This window comes from Wyeomyia smithii, chromosome 1 (assembly GCF_029784165.1).
Source record: "Wyeomyia smithii strain HCP4-BCI-WySm-NY-G18 chromosome 1, ASM2978416v1, whole genome shotgun sequence".
NCBI classification, from domain to species: domain Eukaryota; kingdom Metazoa; phylum Arthropoda; class Insecta; order Diptera; family Culicidae; genus Wyeomyia; species Wyeomyia smithii.
In genome coordinates, this window is record NC_073694.1 from 33,812,932 (window position 1) to 33,832,679 (window position 19,748).

The 19,748-nt window shown below is 34.4% G+C and overlaps 1 protein-coding gene across 4 annotated transcripts in view; it reads right to left on the reverse strand.

Annotated features, from left to right (window-relative positions):
* Window positions 1-8,708: 8,708 nt before the first annotated feature.
* Window positions 8,709-19,748, reverse strand: part of LOC129724352 (calaxin) — a 42,080-nt gene continuing 31,040 nt past the window's right edge. For 2 of the 4 annotated variants that reach the window (XM_055679160.1, XM_055679149.1), the window contains exon 6: window positions 8,709-9,112. In XM_055679160.1, the coding sequence (XP_055535135.1) occupies window positions 9,094-9,112 (19 nt within the window). In that variant the 3' untranslated portion in view covers window positions 8,709-9,093. Of the gene's footprint in view, window positions 9,113-19,195; window positions 19,288-19,507; window positions 19,673-19,748 lie in introns of all 4 variants that reach the window. The other 2 variants (XM_055679171.1, XM_055679181.1) reach the window with 2 other exon arrangements.

Genomic DNA, 19,748 nt, shown 5'->3' on the forward strand with positions numbered 1-19,748 from the left:
GACTGGTATGACGGGGAGTGCGAGGCAGCGGTGAATGAGAAGAACCGGACCTGGGCGATATACCTGGGCAGGTCAACGAGAGAGAACAAGGCCAATTACAAACGGGCACGGAACGACATGACCACGATTCTCAGACGAAAGAAGCGCCAGCAAGAGGATCGTGAACATGAGGAGCTGGAGTAGCTGTACCGTGCCAGTGAAAAGCGGAATTTCTATGAGAAGGTAAACCAGTCCCGCAGAGACTATGTGCCGCAAGCCGACATGTGCAACGACGCGGATGGGAACCTTCTCACGGATGCCAGCGGGTGGAAGGAGTACTAGGTTGCGGTGGGCCGGTCACGTCGTAAGGATGCCGGACGACAACCCTGTGAAATCACTTCTCTCAGCAACCCTACCGGCTACAGAAATAGAGGGGCGCAGCGTGCACGATGGCTCGATCAGATCGATGGAGACTTGCGGGTGATGAGACGCCTGGGGAACTGGCGAAACACAGCCCAAAACCGAGCAACATGGCGACAAATTCTTGATACAGCACGAGCCACCATGGCTCTCGTCTGATTGGTACGGTAAGGTAAGGTATATTTAGACCAGCAATGTTATATACAGTCCCCATCTGGACAAGTTGTTGTACAACCAGAAAGGAGATGCTTCAAAGGATTCAGAATAAACTGCTGAAAATGATATTGAAGCGTTCTCGCTGGTTTAGCACGAATGAACTACACAGGCTTACTAATGTGGAAACATTAGAAAATACAGTGTATTATTCACGCCCTCCAAGCTAAGCGCTGGTAAAGTGAATTTGGTTCATTAACCATTTGTTCTAAGGTGAACAATAACCAAGGACATAGGGGTGTGCGAAACTGGCTTTTCTGGTGTCGAAACGAAACGAAACGAAATTAACCCTTAATTTCGGTTTCGCCAAATTAGTCGAAACGAAATCAAGGTGGATTTCGAGTTCTCGAGACGAAACGAAATTGGTCTCTAAATTTCGCGAAATTTCGAAAAATAAAATAAATGATTCTGAAAGATAGCATTACAATGATTTGTAACATTGGAGCGTACGCTAACGAAGTACCCTTCAGCAGCTGATCGCATGGTGCTTACCTGCTCGACAAAGAGTAACGTAAGTATTCAGATATCAATAAACCGACAATGACGAGAAAATCAAAAATGTTAAAAACTAAAATCTTGATGCATTCATTTATACAGATTATATTGCAGGTAATAGTAGCGCGATAGATACAAATGATATAAAGGTTAAACTCGAAATGTCTTTGTAAATAATAATTTAATAAACTTCTAAACTGATTATTTTGGTTTGAATGCAACTATGTTTAAAATAGTAATCCTTCTTTCATAACACTTTCATCATTCAAAATTCAAGTTTTGTCCTAGAGCTCGAACTGGAAAGCATGAGAGATGGTAGGTAGGTTTTCAACCATTCCTGTGAGTTTTGGTGTCCCTAGCAAAGATAACTTTTCCAAAGAGTTTTTCCCTATGCAAACGTAAAAGCGACGAATCCGATAAGCAATTCTTCGGCGGCCTTCTGATGCATTTCTGCATTCTCTAAAAGCAGCAAAATTCACAGGAAAGGTTAAAAAGCTGTAAAACCTTTGGAGGGCAACTTTTTTTTCGCTTTTGTCGACCAGTGTTATTGAATTTTTTTTAACACCGTTTAGTCAGACTAGACTAAGTGACATCTTCATCAATTCGAGGAAAACAAAATTTAAGTTAACTATTCTGTAGACTTTGAAGTCAATATTTTTGCACATTTTTTAATATAACTTAAAATTACTTTTTAACTGAGCAGTTCCACAAAAAATGTCCCAGTTTCAATATTTTTTTGTCATTTTAGATTTGCGTAAACTTTGCATAAACGTTTCTATAGGCTGAGAAGCTATTTAAAATGATATTTTGGGAGGGTTATTGTGATTATAAATATTTCCAGAGCCAAAAGTTTTTTGATCAGTGTAACGTCTCTGGAAAAGTTTTAGACAGTAATTTTATCTTTCCGATAAAAAAACTCTAAAAAAATCATTTAAAAAAGAAACATTAAAATTAATATAAAAAAGCTTATTTTACAAAAATCTTTTTTTTTTGTATAAAAATTACAAAAAAAAAAAAATTACCGAAGCGATGAAGAAGTAAAAAAAAAGTTATATTTAAAAAAAAATTACAATATGTTTATTTTTGGAAGGACAATATTATTATCTACAACTTTGCCAAAGGCACTATGCCAATTAAACCAACTGTTTCGATTATAAAAATATTTTAATTACCCACAGAGTGTCCAATTGGAGATTGAAATTATTTTTTCAGCTAAATCGGTTTGTTTGACTGGCATAACTAGTGTCTCTGGTAAGGTTGTAGAAAATAATTTTGTCCTTAAAAAATATGCCCTGTGAGTTTCTGCGACACCAAAAATAATAAAATGCATTTGGGACCATTCCTAAACTACGTGGTCATATTTTGATCCCTTTTATACCCCCCTACTCCCCCTTGGTCTTTCGTGGTCTTTTGTTTTGTGATCTTATTCTGCAAATAAATTTATAAAAAAATGAAGGTTCAAGAAAACTGATTAGGGGCCATCCACATCCCACGTGGACAGCTTTGGAGTTAATGTCCACGGTCCATACAATTTTTGTAGAATTTATATTGGCAGTTGCCCACGGAGGGGGAGGGGGGGGGGTCAAAATCGTCAAAAATCTGTCCACGTGGTATGTGGATGGCCCCTTATTAGTTATTGCGCAAATTGTAAAAAGAATTTTCAGTAATATCATTTTCTCAAAACCAAAATAACAAATAGATAATGGTTGTTGAATTTTTGATCATATTTCTTTATCTTTAACAAATATAACAATTTCCTTACCTGGAAGTAACTCAAAATATGCTTTTCTGTTGAGTATATTCAAAATAATTTTTAATTTGTTGTTGAGTATCAAAATAAATAAAATTTGTTTAAGCAGTTTGATCATCTACGATAAATTTTTCCATTATAGTCATGGTAAATTGTATACTCATCTAGAAATCATCTAGAAAAATATATAGTTGATAATAAGTGAAACCTTACTTTTAGTGATTTTCAGGTATCGGATTTCGGAACTGAGTTTTTTTTTCAATAAATTACAAAGTTTTTGAATTTCGAACAAAATATAAACATCTTTTTTTCTTCCTTCAGTTCACGAACATCCAGGTCTTATATATTGTTTTTAAGACCAAAACGCTGATTTTTTTTACCGGTCGTTGAGTATTGAGATATACTTCTAGGAAAAATAACATAAATCCCGACGCATTGCAAAATAGAACTATTATTCTGAAGAAGTAAATGCCATATAAGGCAAAGCCTGTTTAAAACAAAAAAAAAATTTCTTCGTTCGGATAAATTTGAAATATGTTTCAAAAATTTGATTACAGTTGATTGCTGAGAACTCTCAAACTTTCCGTGACACTTATTAATTAATCGTGTCAAATAAATTTATTAATTAAAAAATTGCGAAAGCTTCGTCTTGACTTAGTGGCAATAATAAATTATAAGTCAGAAAAAAGACTACGTGGTCTATTCGTTAACCCCCACATCCCCCGCGTGATTTTCCGTGGTCTTTTGATAACCCCCCCGTCTCACTATATATGACTACGTGGTTTGGGAACGGCCCCTTTGAAACAAACCAAAAATTATTTTTCTTTCAACCAATCAACAGTTAGAATGGAATGTTGTAATGCAACGAACAAATAGTTTTCTCTTTACTCAATTAAGTTATTCGTAATCATCCACGTTCTATAATTTCTCGTTCTTTCTAACCTTTCTTTTCTTCTACCTTGTATATTCGTCAAGTGCAAAGTCAGAATCACTTTTATGCTATAATCTGAACTTGTTTTTGACATTGTAAAATTTTGTGTCCCCTAAAACAAGAGTAACATTTCTCAATTATGTGTTCAACGAGAGCGAACCACGTACTTTTTATTCATTCATTGATAAAGTATACTTTTTTGGTAACACGTTTAAAATATTTTTGATAAGGTACCTGGCAATTTTGAAACCTATGCTGACTTTGAAGTCAGAGTGTTTTGAAACAATACTAAAAATTCAGGCAAATACAACTTTTTCTGCTTGACACATCGATCACTCTGTCTGCACACTATAAGGCATGATATCTGGTCAGCCTAGTGATAGCAATGAACTATCTGAAAAAACACATTTAAATACACTACGGTGTGCGAAGAGGAGTCCTCTAACACAGAGAAATCCGAAAAGCGTTCGACGATTAGCATAGAACATTTGGCCTGTTAGATAGAGCTTCAGAGCTTTAGTTGCTATGCCCTCCTAAACGAAAGATAAAAAGTGACCTCTTTACCCTGTGGGCTGCAAATATAACCACATTTTGATGTACGTAAAAGATGCGTAAAATTTATTCCTACAAACAAATTACGAGATACCTTGTAGCGCATTTGGACGGCTTCATATTCCTCGAATATGACTTCAGTGATGACATGAATTTTATGCTCTGCGTGAATAAAAAATACCTCCCGCATGATGTTACGGTTTTGTCTTTAAAAACAAAAATGACCGGCTGAGAGTTTATTCTTCTATGTCTGACTTAGTATTCCAGATATCTGTTGAGATATATTCAATTTAATTTATAGTCGCAATGAGCACAAACCAAAATAATGTAATAATGTACATGCAAATTTGGTCCGAAATTTCGCGAAATTTCGTAATCGTCGAAATTGGAAGTTTAATTTCGCGAAATTTTAGGCGGAATTTAGCAAAATTCAACGAAATTTTTCGGCAATTTCGCGAAACCGAAATTTCGAGTTTTGCGAAGTTATACGAAATCATTCGAAATCTCGCACAGCCTTACAAGGATAGATTATCCGTGCGTTTCCTCTTCGACTCATCAGTATGGGACAGTTCAATTACAACGATTAGTTCACTTTATAGTCAGTAAGACAGGTGTAAGATTAGATTAAGGTTTAATTTTAAATTACTTTTTTTCTTGACAAGTAGATTTACAATTTTCCTACAATTATATTCACTTAACTGCGGAAGCAATTACAATCCTTTAATGAAATAAAGCTTAAAATATATGTAATATTGTTGATATGACACCGTTTGTGGCAGGACACACAAAAAAAATTCTGAATAAATATTAGTTAATAATTAATTCATCACAAAACATCCCCACCTATTAAAAAAACATGAGAATCAATGAAAAAATGCAGTGGACAAACTGCAATGGCTTGGCAAACTTTACCTCAGAGAAATAACTTTTCACTTGGACGAAGCATCCTCCATCAAGAGGGACTCTCCTGGAAAGCTTTGGATCGTAGAGCAATTTAGATTTGGACAGATGACGTTTCGAGATTGGTTATTTAGAACCTATGATCCTTAGGTATAATCCCAATTTTTCACCAGCTTATTGTCCCTTTTACAATCCGACAGAGGTTGTTTTTGATATCTTTTAGCAAAAAAGAATCCTGCGTCGAATGCTGAAATCAAAATTTGGCCTTAAATGGAGCGCAAATCATGCACGGGAAATTTGCTCAGAAAATGTGGTTACATACAGGGTAGACGTTTCGTCCCTACCATCATTCGGTATCATTCAGTATCCAATTGTGTTCCAACAACGATATCTGAATAGGATTACCACTGGTGGGGTCCAATCCAGTTCGAAGGGAAGCCAAACTGTTCGCTTTGACGGTTGATCATGCATGCTGTATCTCCTTTTGTAGCGTCACTCAGAACGGAATAGTTGGGTGATTGAAGGAAGAACCAATCACCTGGCAGGAACTCATGTTCATTGGAAGTGGAGTGGAATTATTTCTTCTACCTTTTTTATGTCTGTGTTAGAGAAGTCAATCGTATGGAAACTATATGCCGATATTTAACCTTTAAACTTTTTCGTAGTGTTAACCATGCAATAAGAGAATTGTGAGGATGATTATCATTCAATAGTTATTTCTGACCGAGCACACAGAAATGCGTAAGAAAAAAGATACACAAAACAAAACCTAAATCGAATTACTCTCACACCAATATACCTTTTTGCTCCAGTTATTAGTTTTTTGAAGGAGCTGCGATGTTGACATTAGCGCTGTGAACGATGAAGCAATGAATTTGGTGTTCGAAAATGAGAGGGAAGGTTTTGTTTCAGTCAACTTCTACCTATTCAAGTAACTCGATCAGAAAAGGATAAAAATCTTGTATATTCATGCTATCCAACGGAATATTGATCATTGAAATCGGAACAGTTGTTTGAGAGCAATTAGCATATGAAAACTTCCATTCCGCCAACCAAAAACGTTGCATGTTCATTTCAGTTTTCACGGAATGTACCACAGAACAGTAAAGAAAAACGTAGTCCTACGTCAAAATCCTCAGTTTACCAAGCCAAATACGTTCATTTGAATCAAAATGGTCGAATGAATTTTAGCGTATTTTCTGTTCATTTATTTTCATTGGATAGCAGTCGAAAATCCTGGTGTCATTCTCTGTCCATAACATCCCCCGTCTCAAAGCGATCCTCCACCCACGTTGATCCCAGGATAGAGATGATCAGATCCACTCTCCGCGAGTCTTTCTCGACCCCGAATACTGCGGAAGTCCACGTCACTTGTAGCGGGTGGATTACTCCACGTACTCCCAATCTGGTAACCAATGACTTTTTCATCAGCGAGCATCTTTTCGAGCATGGTTTTGCACGACCTCGAAATTGTCAATTTTATGTGTACTTACCCATGCTTTCTTCATTTTTTTTAACTGTCTTCACTACTCTAGAATGGTTTAGAAGATCCTCCCTTCAGCACGAAATCGACTTTATTCGCCTTATAACACTCCATCACGTCCTTTATGTAGTGGCAGGAAAATCGTTCGACCACGATGAGCCTTCAGGAGAAGGGAAAGCCGCTTTTGGAGACATTCTTTCAAATACATGATGCTTGAGGTGAAGATGTACTGATGTGAAGATCGAGAACTCTGCAATCTGTTTGAGGTCCTCCTTAACATAAGTCTCGTCGTATGTTTCGCAACAGTGTGATTTCGTAATCTTTAGGTCGTATAACTGTAGTTATCTGATCTTCATCACGATTTGAGACCTTTTGAACCTTAAACGTGGGTAAATTAGCTCGAGTTTTTTGCATCCTCCACGAAATTTATGCTTGAATGTACGTTCCTGTACGGATGCCATCGGTTAGCGGTTGGAGACCCCAACTACGCATTTGTTACTATATGAACTTTTTTTGAATCTTGGCTTTCGATCGGTAGCCAGACGTTCTTTGAACCGTTTCATGACAGCATCGTGGAATTCACGTTTCCCAACTATTTTTCCGATGTCACGAGGTGACTATTGCGCACCTGATGAAACCAACTAACATAGTATCAAAAATAAATGCTGAACTATCTCCACTCAAAATAAAAAAATGATTTTATCCAGAGTGATTAGAGTGTGTTCGGATTGCGCTCCGTGCACCTTTTTAAAAACCTTCGAATTATGCGACTATTTATTAGTATCGGTTGTAACTGGAAATGCCCTACTAATTTTCGAAGACCTTTGGTACTGTTTTGTTTGGTGTGTTTACGATCTCTGGAAACATTCTCAACTGTTTTAGAAATTTTTTCTGCTTTTGGAAAGCATTCCTTCTATCATTGAATCCCACATTTTTACCATTTTTTAATGATGACTTTTTATAAGTTAGTTTCTTCTTTCGTGAAATTTTTACAGTACATTGGAATTATTGTCACATTATAGCAATAAAATTTATTATATTTATATTGCTAGCGTCTTTTAAACCAAAGTTTTACACATTTTGTTTGCTGTGTCATGCAAAAAAACAACAGCACTACGACGAGAAGATTGTGTGAATTGCGGACTATATCATCATTTTAAATGCCAATTCACTTATATATTTGATGATTCAATAAAAAAACCCGAAATAATAGATTTGTCTACAAAAAGTACCGCGATAAACACAACCTAAGACCAGTGAATTTTTCGCCTGCTGCTAAAACTAGTTAATTTCCGTACTAAGCAACAGTAGAATCCAAACATTGGCCTGCCACATGACTGGTGAGAAATTCATCACCTGACCATTCTATAAAAAAAATGAGACCCTAAAGGGCGGCTGTTTGGTAAGTTGTACATTACGTGAATATCAGTTTAATTCTTAGGAAATGATGAGGCAACCCACTGTGGGAGGAGGGGGATTATTTTAGTTGAGAACAAATTGGCCACCACCACCGTCACCACACACAGCCACATGATGCCCACAAGACACGCGAAAGCAGGGGTCGAGGTTGAACAACAACCGCCACTTACGACTACGTAGCCGCTACTGGTTGGATTGGAACTAATTGCAACATACGTGTGAAAAAAAGAAAAAAATACCAATGCGTACTTGACAGCCCCTGTCCGGTGAAGAACCATCGCATCGCCCGCCGCCGCCGTACCGGTTTTTAATCATCCGGCTGGCGGTTATTGTTTATGCCGCCGAACATGTACTTCTCTTTTAATGCTTGACGTTTCCGACGTGAAGAATCGTTCTCATGTAGAAATTTGAACTGCCCCAAGGTCAGTGTGGCAAAAAACAACAACAATAAAAAAGTCTTAAAGACTTTCATGCTTATGAAAGTCGATGGGGTAAATCGGAAATTTCTCATTCAGCAACTTACAAATTCATTCTTAATTAATAAATAATTTAATTATATTCAGCAAACATTTTTCCGCTTCACAGTATTGTTATTACTAAAAGCTAATATATATGTAATAATATAAACAAACTTCACTAAGTGGTTTTGAAGTGCAGTAATGTTTTAAAATAACATTCGATGAGAACTGTTAAATTCAATTCTAAGTAAACAACACATTAAAATTGGCTTCCGTAACACTTAAACACAACTACGAAATATCTTATTAACATTCGTATCATTTTTTTGTTCTCTTCAAACCAGTTTCGACGGTTCCACTCTTAATTCACTGTTAAATATAATATTACGACTCGTGTCTGCCTCTTTTTTGCGTTGCATTTAGATTGGAACGTTCTTTCCGGTGTCCTTCCTTCGATCAGCTGGAGGGAGCTTCGTTCGATGTATCAGATCCATTAGGAAGATTCTTCTTGGCTGTTGGTGTGTGCGTTGTGGCGAGACGAGAACATTCGAAATAGTGAGGAAAACATTAATAAAACATTGCATCTCGAATTCTGTGTGATTAAATTAATTTATACGAAAATATGAAAGGAAATTGTAGTTGATTTTTTGTTGATGTGAATTTAAGTTTAAGTTGTGGCGAGCATTCTAAGCTAGGTTTGGAATAAATCATTCAAAGTTTAAACTGTGAAGGAGGTTTGCCCTTTGCTAAAAAGAGAATGCTTTGTCATCCAACCGAATTGGAATACAGAAAGACCAGTAATCATACACATTTTTTTAGTTTTATTCTTATCCGATGGAAAAAAAGTTCTAATTCTAAGAAGAGGGTTCATGCAAATAAGACAAAAAATACTGATGTTTGCATTATCCACAAATATTCGCCAGTTTTGCAACATAATAACTAATACAGGTTGGACTCGATTGTCTGAAGCATTGATTATCCGGAGAAAATGACTCGACTATCCGGAGAAATTATTTTTATTCAATATCGGCGGAATTTGTTAAAGTTTGCGACATCTTCAAATCAATCATTTTTTTTTTTCAAATAACTCAAAATATTAGAATTTTAAAACCCGGAAAATACTAAATCTTAATATTTCGAGATCCTGAAATTCAAACATTTTACTACAATAAATCCCAACATCAAAAAAGACTAAACCCATAGACTCCCAAACTCCTTGAGTGCTAAAAGCTTCAATCATGAAATATAAAGGTTCTCAAATCTTAAAATCCCAAAACTTAAAAATTTAAGTTCCGCACAAAACCTTAAATTTTGTCGCACAAAACCTTAAGACCAACAAATCCCAAAATCCTTAAATGCTTGAACCATGAAATCTCAGAACACTCAAATTCCAAAAGTTCACAATTCATAAATTTAAAAACGCAAATTCGCGAAACAATCTCAAACTAGAGCTTGAAAGATCACACATTTTGTAGTTACTTTCCGGCGTTCGATCATAGCTAGTGAAGTTGCACAAAAAACCATCGTAAGATGGCCAACTTGGGATTAATCTAACGTCTTCTATGTACAGATCGATAAAGGCGCCGGCTATATCGTTACGGTCGGTTAGAAAAGGAAAGAAGGAAGTGTTACCAGTCATTTTTGCCGTAGAACGAATTTACCTCTGCATCTATAACGACTATAACGGAAGGAAGGTTACTTTGTCATTGCGGTTGTATTATTGTTTTTGACGTGGGACTACGTCTTTGTTTTTTATACTGGAATGCATTCTGTAAAATTGCAAATGAAACTGGCAAATTTTGCGTCAGATTTTAAACGATAATAACAGCATAACCACATGATGGATAACGATAACCAATATGTTGTTGGATAGATAAAATGTTGGACAATTTTGTAATACACTAGTTATAACTATTGTTAAATTGCTAAGTGGTAAAAATTGATAAAACTTTGATAAAACAAATATTATTACTAGGGATTCCCTGTGATGTTCTCTGTATCAATATCAAAAAAATAAATTGACAGAGTCTCCTCGTCCCAATAGGTCATTTTATGTTTGCTTCCATGAACTTAGACCGATTTAATGTCTCGAAGGTAAAGATTTTTCGAAAAGTTCGAAACAACCTTTTTCCTTGAACAGTTTCTAAGCCTGCTATTAGAACGTAATAAAAACTGATGTCTTGAAAGAAAACGTGCCGGTAGAAGCAACAGTACCGTACAGTTTATGTGGAGCAAAACGCCGCTGGTTTCTTGTCGTCTATCATTGCAGCAATAAATCTATTCTCGTGCAATCAAGGAAAAATCACAATACTGCCACTGATGGTGATTAACAATTCATCTCATAATTACCATAAAAACCATAAACTACTCAACAAGAATTGCATATTTTTACAATGGTTATAAGTTATTTTTACGATTTTTAGGAATACGATTTTTTGCTGGAACCTGTTGATAACTTTGTTTAATATATTTTCTCATGTTTCTCTATTAGTGAGCCTATGTAACGGATTCGAAATAACTTTCAAAGCAAGATTCATATAATAAATTTGATTTGATTAAAGATAAATAAGACAAAACCATTTATTTTGATAACGTTAGTGTTGTTGGATTTGGTTTCTGAGTAAATAGAGTTGATTATGATTTAGATGCTTTACGAGAAATTCTTAATGCTTCTTCAGCAAGAACGATACGCTTGTGCATTGTCAAATATATGTTATTTGAACAAAAAAACATTACAGGCACAATATCGTGAAGTGAAAACGAAATTCTTTCGATTGTTGTTAAATATAGTTCTAAAAAAGCTTTTAAGGGAGAGCTTAGAATAAAAATACGTAAGTCACTGAACAAACAAATTGATTCTGTCTGCGGACTCTGTAACCTTTATAACTAAAAGTCTCTCTAATTACAGTGTTTTGTCACATGTCACCATTTTATACAACCCCTAGGGCTGTATACCTTGTAGTATTTTATCTTAAAAACTAGTATAAAAACAAAACATAAAAACTACGTATCGCAGCTTGTTGTTTTGTATCTGCTTAAACAGATTATTTGTATGCAATAAAATTCGCTTCTGATACTCTAAAATCCAAAAATCCTAAGATCGTTGAAAACTTTAATAAGAAAACCTTGATATTTTAAACTTTCAAAATCTCAAGTTCCTTGTATCCGAAAAAGATAAAATCCCAAAATATCAAATGTTAAAATTCTTAAATTTTGAAATCATGAGACTCTAGGATATTCAAATTCTTAAATCGTAACATTCTAATATTCTAAAATACCACAAATAATAAATCCTTGAAAAATAAATTCTCAAATTCTGAAATATGTATTTAGGGCATCGGCTCTATTATCCTCAGGATTTACCTATTATCGTCGGGGGGTCAATGAAGTCATAAAGAACTAATATTTTGCTGAGAGGTACTCTTCATTATGAAGAACCATCATGCAAGAAATTAACGATCTTGGATACATTTACCCTTCTGACGATAATATGTAAAACCTGACGATAAAAGAGCCGATACCCTGTTTAAACATAATTCTAAAATCCTAAAACGCTACAGTCCTGGATTCCTTCAATGAAATATTGAAATCTTAAAACATTACTTACTTACTTACTAACTTACTTTAACAGCATAGAGCCATTGTGGCTCTTGCCATGAATTCCTTAAGCGTCTCGACACTCGCATGCCCGTGTCAACCTGGTCAAGGTATCTAGCACGTAGGGCTCCTCTGTTTCTGATACCGAAAACGTCTTTTGAAAGGATCGCTTTTACCGCACTGTCGTGCGGCATCCTCACGACAAGTTCGATTTTTATTCCCACTTCACGTTTGTACTCCAACAAACATTGTCCGGGACACTTTTCGTTTGAATACGGTCAATGCGAGTATGTCCTCAGTAGGAAGCTTCATAGCCGCAAGGTTACAGAGACCGCTTTGGTGGTCGTGGGTGTTCGAATCTTGGTAAAATCAGGCCATTTGGTTATCAAAGGACACTAACATGGGTTTTTCTCTCAGACGACATACCCTTCCTTCAAGCTGAATTCTATAGTACCTGCTGACTTTCATCCTAACAAAAATGAGTCGCTCTTAAAATATAACTGGTCTGAGTAAAGTATAATAGTTCTCTTTAGGTAAACTGTAATTATGGCGCGGTCTTGGCAGGAGAAACGAGGTTTCGATGAGACTCCTTCCTTTTGACACAATAAGTCCCTGTTAGAATTAACCTGGCCAGAGAGGAACGTTAGGTGTAGTCTCACTTCACGGAACTGTAATTTAGCGATATTGGGAGGATAGAAAGAGGCTCGGTATGGTAGAGCAGTAAGCTTGAAACAAAAGGGTAAACTCTCACACACAAGCACGGATATAAATGAAAAGCGTGTCATTTACTTCAATAGCGATACTGCTAATAATATAAAGTGTGGAGTAGGTCTAGTAAGGTTTTCTATATAGTCAGTTTCGAGCAGCGGCATTTGCTCTTGGCTTAAAGCGTTCCGCGCGTTTCCCGTTTGCAGTCCATTGACCTTTAGTTGTTTTTGCACGAAAGAAACTTAAAATTCCAAAAAAATCCTCGATTGGACGATATTGAGATAAATTCGGTGGGTTGCGTATTTGGGATACGAATGGACTCGAGTGGTTGTTCAGGAGTGTTTATGTTTTTTGACGTAATGTGATGACATTTTATCTGGCCAAAACGCATACCTTTCGTCGGTATGGTGTTTTGAAGAAATGGAATTTCTTGTATACATCTTGATTGATATCCAAAACACTAGGCTTGAACCATGATTTAGACAAGAAGAAAAACGTCTCTTTCTGTTCACTATTCTAGCCAGTCTTCCATCACCTTCCGGGTGGATTATTATTTGCAGGAAATTATACGATTATAAGATTTTCGCTTTCAAAAAGGTTTACCGTGAACTTTTTAACAAAATTGTTGTCCAGTTTATAACGAACTGTACAATGCACTTGCAAAATGCTACTTGTTTCGACACCATTTTGAACAAAACTGAGCATGCATACACAAAACAAACAAAAAATACTGGTGTAAAGAGAAGAGAAAGAGCTTAAATAAACAATTTTTTTCTCTCAGCGTGTTTGTTGCGGAGTAAGAGAGCCCCCAAAAAATCCAACTTTTTAGTTGGGTGGTGGTCTGAGCCAGAGTTGCCAAGTATACAGATTTTTCTGTATTATACAGATTTTTTGACCACGATACAGAAATGATACAGAACACAGAACTCATACAGAATTTTGATTTTAATACAGATTTGTACAGAATTTCATCAATCGATTTTTTTTAAGTTTCGGTGTGAAACTGTGATGTTACACAAAATGTTCGTACTAAAGCAATGGTAGCTCTGCCTCTCAAACATTTCATCCGAACATCAGTTTTCAGTTTTTCGAATGCATTTCCCGTATAACTGGCCCGCCAAACTGGCCGATTCGGTTTTCACAAACAGTTCCGAATGAGAATTTGTATACGTGCGAGCAGGCTTTAAAATCTGTTTTTTTTTTGTCCAACGTCTAATTTTGCGCCTGGTTGTAATTATATTGTATTTGCGTTGACGGTAACCAACACTCTTCTTTTGCCTTTTTATTACTTCTGTTCGACTTCTGCTGGGCGTCCGGCATACAACTAAGCGGGAACTTGCTTTTCTTTGATTTATTCTGGACAGCCGACATTTGGCTAAGCGGGAAGAATATCTGATTCGATGGTGCATAGGAAAAAACACGATTATAGACCTGAGTTTCCTTTCAGGATTTTTTTCCAACCTTTTAACGGTTTTAGGTGACGTTTTAGGGTGGATTCCATGCCCAATTACCACAACCCCAAGCACTTGCAAACACACGAATAAAATACAGAAAAAAACATATATTTTTTCACGAGTGCATACAGATTTAAAATGCACAAATTCAAAAAAATCCAAATAAAATTCGGCAGCTCTGGTCTGAGCCGATATCCGCATACCACTAAAATCAAATATAAAGAAAATCGCAAAATTGAAAAATGCTAATGATTATGACAAGATTGATAACCAAATCCTGAAATCATATGATCCTTCAATACATAAAGAATAAATTTTTTATACTAATAAATCCCTAAGTCATAAAACAGTAACCTCCAAATATGGTAAAATTCTTAAATAATATATATCCATGAATTAAAATAATCTTGGAATGCTATGATCCTAAAGTACTAAAATATTTTAAACCTATTCATTTTGAATTTGTAAATAGAGTCATTCAAAAACCTTTTGGATTCTGAATCCAAATAAAAAAGTACTTGAATCCTAAAATTTTCGAAAAAAAACTTAATTTCTAAGATATTTGAATCCACAAACCATAAAATTCGAATATTCTAAAATTATAATTTAATATCCTAAAGCCATAATATAATCACCTTCTTTAAATTAAAGAAATCCTTAAATCTTGAATCTAAAAATTTAAAAAATATGGTAAAATTCTTAAATATTAAAATCTTGGAAAAAGTCAGAATCCTTAAATCTTGAAATCCAAAATTCTTCAAATGCTGAAATTCTAAACATCCCGGTATCTTAGGACATCATAATCCATAAATTTTTAAATACCACAATCCTACGTTCCAAAAATTCTAAGATCTTGAAATGTTATAACCTTACATCATTTAATCAGTAAATTCTAAAATCCTAAAATCACAAAACTAATTTCTTTGAATCCGCAAACTCAGAGAGCCCAGAATATTTTAAGTCTAAAATCACAAAATCCTCTTTGTACCAAAGCCCCAAAAAGCAAAAAATCGCCAAACTAAAAACTGAAAATTTCTAAAATTTCACTCCAAATCCTAAAACCCTACCACAAACAAATCTCAAATTCCTAAGATCAATAAATTCTAGAAACCTACGTTTTCAGAAACTAAAAGTCCTAAAATTCCAAAATTCTTCGATACTAGAATTTTCAACTCTTGAAATCCTCAATTTCCGAAATCCAATTATTCAAAAATTTTGAGAAACTTCAAATCCACGTACTAAAATTATGTCCTGACCCATGGAAGGGATTTTGAGACTATTAGTTTGAGACTTACTGCTACTACATACCGAGGAATCGTCTGCATCATCCACAAGTATCAAAAGAAGGTTTTAGTGTTAGCGGAAAGAAACAAATATCGATCCATCGAGGTTGGTGGTGTGATCTGTTTTTATATGAATTCGCGCGCAATATATGTACTGTATGAACTCTAGGCATCCGGCCACCAGGTGTCGATGGATCGATGGATCGATGGATCGATCAGTAAAAAAATGCTCTTAAACATCTCACATCCTATACACTTCAATCATAAAATCATAGAATTCCGTAATCCTAAAATTAAGCAATATTCGAATCCTGAAATCTATAAATCACAAAGTTTTAACATATTGAAATCCTGAAATACTGATATTTTAAAATTCTATAATCTTGAGATCCTGAGAATGTAATATTCCAGAATCCTTGAAATAGCTAATTCCTTGAATATTACGAACCCAAAGTCCAAACAAATCCCTCTGCAATCAATCCAAAAATCTTTGAATCTAAAAGTTTTTAAGCCTTGAATTGCTAAACTATTAGAGTCCTAAGAACTTCAATATAAAATCACTAGATTCTTCAATCATAACATTCCAAAATTTAAAAATTTTCATATCCCAAAAGGGTAGCGGACGGCTTCGCTAGTAGTTTGCCGAAAAAAAACCCGCCGAAAAAAACCACTGCCGAAGCCGTTCACCACCGCATTCTTTAATCATAAAATCCTTTGATCTTTAAACCATAGAATTCTTGAATCCACAAATTGTGAAATCTCGTATGCACCAATTTTAAATTCCATGAGCCTGAAAACTCACATGAATCCTATGAAATATTCAATTCATAAGAAATTCCTTGAATTATATCACCCTAGGATCATATGATTCAAATATATCAAAATAATAAAGTCCGAAAATATCAAAACTTTTAAATCTCAAAACTCCAAAACTGTAAAGTAGGTAATTCCTGGAATATTCAATTTTTTTGTTAAGGAAGATACTCAGAACTAAAAATATTAAATCTAAAACACTACAATTCTAACGCAATAAGATTCTCTGAATGTAGTTTATACCAGTGTTTTTGAATTTGGAATAACTTAATGACAGAAATCTTTCAATAATTTTCAGGTATCATTACCTAAATCTTGAAGTAATAAAACCTAAAATCTCAGACATAAGATGAGAATATTCTAAAATGCTAAAACAAGAAAAACGTACCTTCTTAAATGATTTAATAAAAAAGAGATGATGATGGTTCCACCTCATACCCCTCCCTCTACCTAAATGATGAAATTCCGCAACCCTGAAATCTTAATAATCGTTTATTTAAATCCATGAATTAAAATAATCTTGGAATGCTATGATCCTAAAGTACTAAAATATTTTAAACCTATTCATTTTGAATTTGTAAATAGAGTCATTCAAAAACCTTTTGGATTCTGAATCCAAATAAAAAAGTACTTGAATCCTAAAATTTTCGAAAAAAAACTTAATTTCTAAGATATTTGAATCCACAAACCATAAAATTCGAATATTCTAAAATTATAATTTAATATCCTAAAGCCATAATATAATCACCTTCTTTAAATTAAAGAAATCCTTAAATCTTGAATCTAAAAATTTTTAAAAAAAAAATAATTTAAAGTGCTAAAATCCTAGCGTCCCAAATTGCTTGAAATCTTCAATTCTAATATCCTGATCATCCTGAAAATTAAAACTCCGCAATCCTACTATCCCAAGATCTTGATATCTTCGAAACTTGAGTTTCTTAAATCTTTTAAGTTTAAAAACCTAAAATGCTTTAACTCTAAATTTTAATTCTAATCGAAGCAATTTCAAGCAAAATGGAACAACGATTTCAATCAACCATTTTTGATTTGGCTGAAACTTTGCAGATGCTTTTATAAACAATCGATGTCATTTTGTGTTATTAGTTTATTTTTATGAAACGCGACTTTTTTTTAAGAGGGTTTCTGTTAAAAAGGTATTATATTTTTAGTTTATCAACATTTAACAACCAGTCATCACTGTACTAAACATTCATTTAAACTTTATTTATTTCATGAAAAAATCAAAATCTTTCAAAATGAGCTCTAAGAGATGCTTAATTTATAATTTCACTTTTGATATTTTTTTTGAAAAAACAAAATTTTGTGTAGCGTGTATTTTTTTTCGGAAGCACAAATCTTTAAACTTTAAACAACTTTCCTTAATACACCACACCAGTCAAATAAATCGTTCTCGCTTTGAAATATTTTTGTTCATCAATACCATTTTTAAAAACAAACGCTTTTCAAAAAATAATCGTTGTTCAAAGAACACACTAATAGCAAAGTTTCAGTCAAATAAAAAATGACAATAAACAAATTACTAAAATGGCAAGAGGAATTGCAAAATACCTTTAAATCTTAGAATCCCTAAATCCTAAGATCCTGAAATCTTTATAACCCTAGCTCTCCACATCCTCAAGTTCTAAAATCCTAAAATCCTCAAACTCTTCAATTTTTAAATGCTTTTAATCTTAAATTCCTAGAATTTCTGAAATTCCTAGAATTCTATTATTCATAGGTCCTATAAAAAAAATTTAACTCATGGAATCCTAAGATGTTTAGATACTGGATTCCTGAAAATCTGAAATCGTTACATACTAGAATTCTTAAATCTAGAAATCCTTAAGAAACCTAAAGGTACTAAGACATAATCTTAAAATTTCAAAATCCATGGATACAAAATTTCTTATACAAAAAAAAACATTTTAAACTACTAGTCAAACCCCTGGTATACAAAATCTCAAATACTCACAATCGTAGAATTCTAAAATTTCAAGATCCTTAGACTCCAAGATTTTAAGATCTCGTGATGTCAAGTTGATGCTGAGATTCTAAGATTCTAGAAGTTTTACTAGGATCCCAGGATACTAAAACCCAAAGATTAGTTGTTCCTAAGATCCTGAGATCTTGATAAAACAATATTCGAAATTTTAAAGCTGCAAATTTCGAAATACCTTAAAAGCCCAAGTCCTTAATTCTCAATGTAGGTAAATTTTATTTCTGAATGTTATATCTTAAATTTTTTCAAATTTTAAGTTTAAAAACTCAGCAAAGTTTAAATTTCTAAAACTGTAACCTCAAATTCTTTTGAATTTGTAGTATGATGAATTTTTTCAGTTCATTTGCACGCTCGATCGTGGGATCTTCGGATATCTTGAAATTAAAACTAAAAAAATAATTGATGGACGCGGTATTCTAACTCCATGTAAAAAATTAGATTTTCGAAAACACTCCAAAACAACGAACTTCTTAAAACGCATACACCTCGAAACAAAATTTCAACGTTCATATATGTTCTACTCTAGTTTCATTAAGATTGAAGAAATATTATAAAAATGGTGAATAGAATCAAAGCTCAGGTAACGTATATACAGTTTGATGGATGAGTATTGGATGAAGTGAGATATACGAATTTTATGTTTCGACTTTTTTCATATACATTTCCGATTAGATCCCAATAGAAAAAAAATCGAACGAGAAAAAATACATTACTTGCAATGCACAGTGATCCAACTCTTACCAATACATAATTTATGTTTATTATGTATTTGCGTCACTAGATTCCAATCCTAGACCGCTGTGCAACATTCGGTGCAAAGTCACTCCACGTGGCTATACATGAACATAAACCCGTTGACAGAGAGCGGAAGGAAAGCGACACATACAGAAGCAACAGCAGCGGCAGCAGCACATGATGTAGCAATTTTGGACAAAGAATAGAACGAACAACAAATCAACAATGTGGCTCGTCAGCACAGGTGTGTGAAGAAGCACATTCGGTGTACGATTCCGTAAAACGAGTGCCGAAGTTCCTTGATAAGGAAATATTTACCTCGTAATGTTACTTTCCATGCTATTATAGAGTAAAATAGCATCGCTAGAGTTAAATCGCTTATTGATTTTATGTGTACTTTTTCTGCTGTTTGGCTACCCCCCACGGTTGTAGCCTTTTTTTAGAAGAGTTGAAGTTTCGTTGAATATTTACGACGAACGCTGCCTGTTTAGTGTAGCGTTGAGGTAAACATGAACGTTTGAAGAGTGAAAGAAAATCGATAAGAAAAGACGGTTTCTTA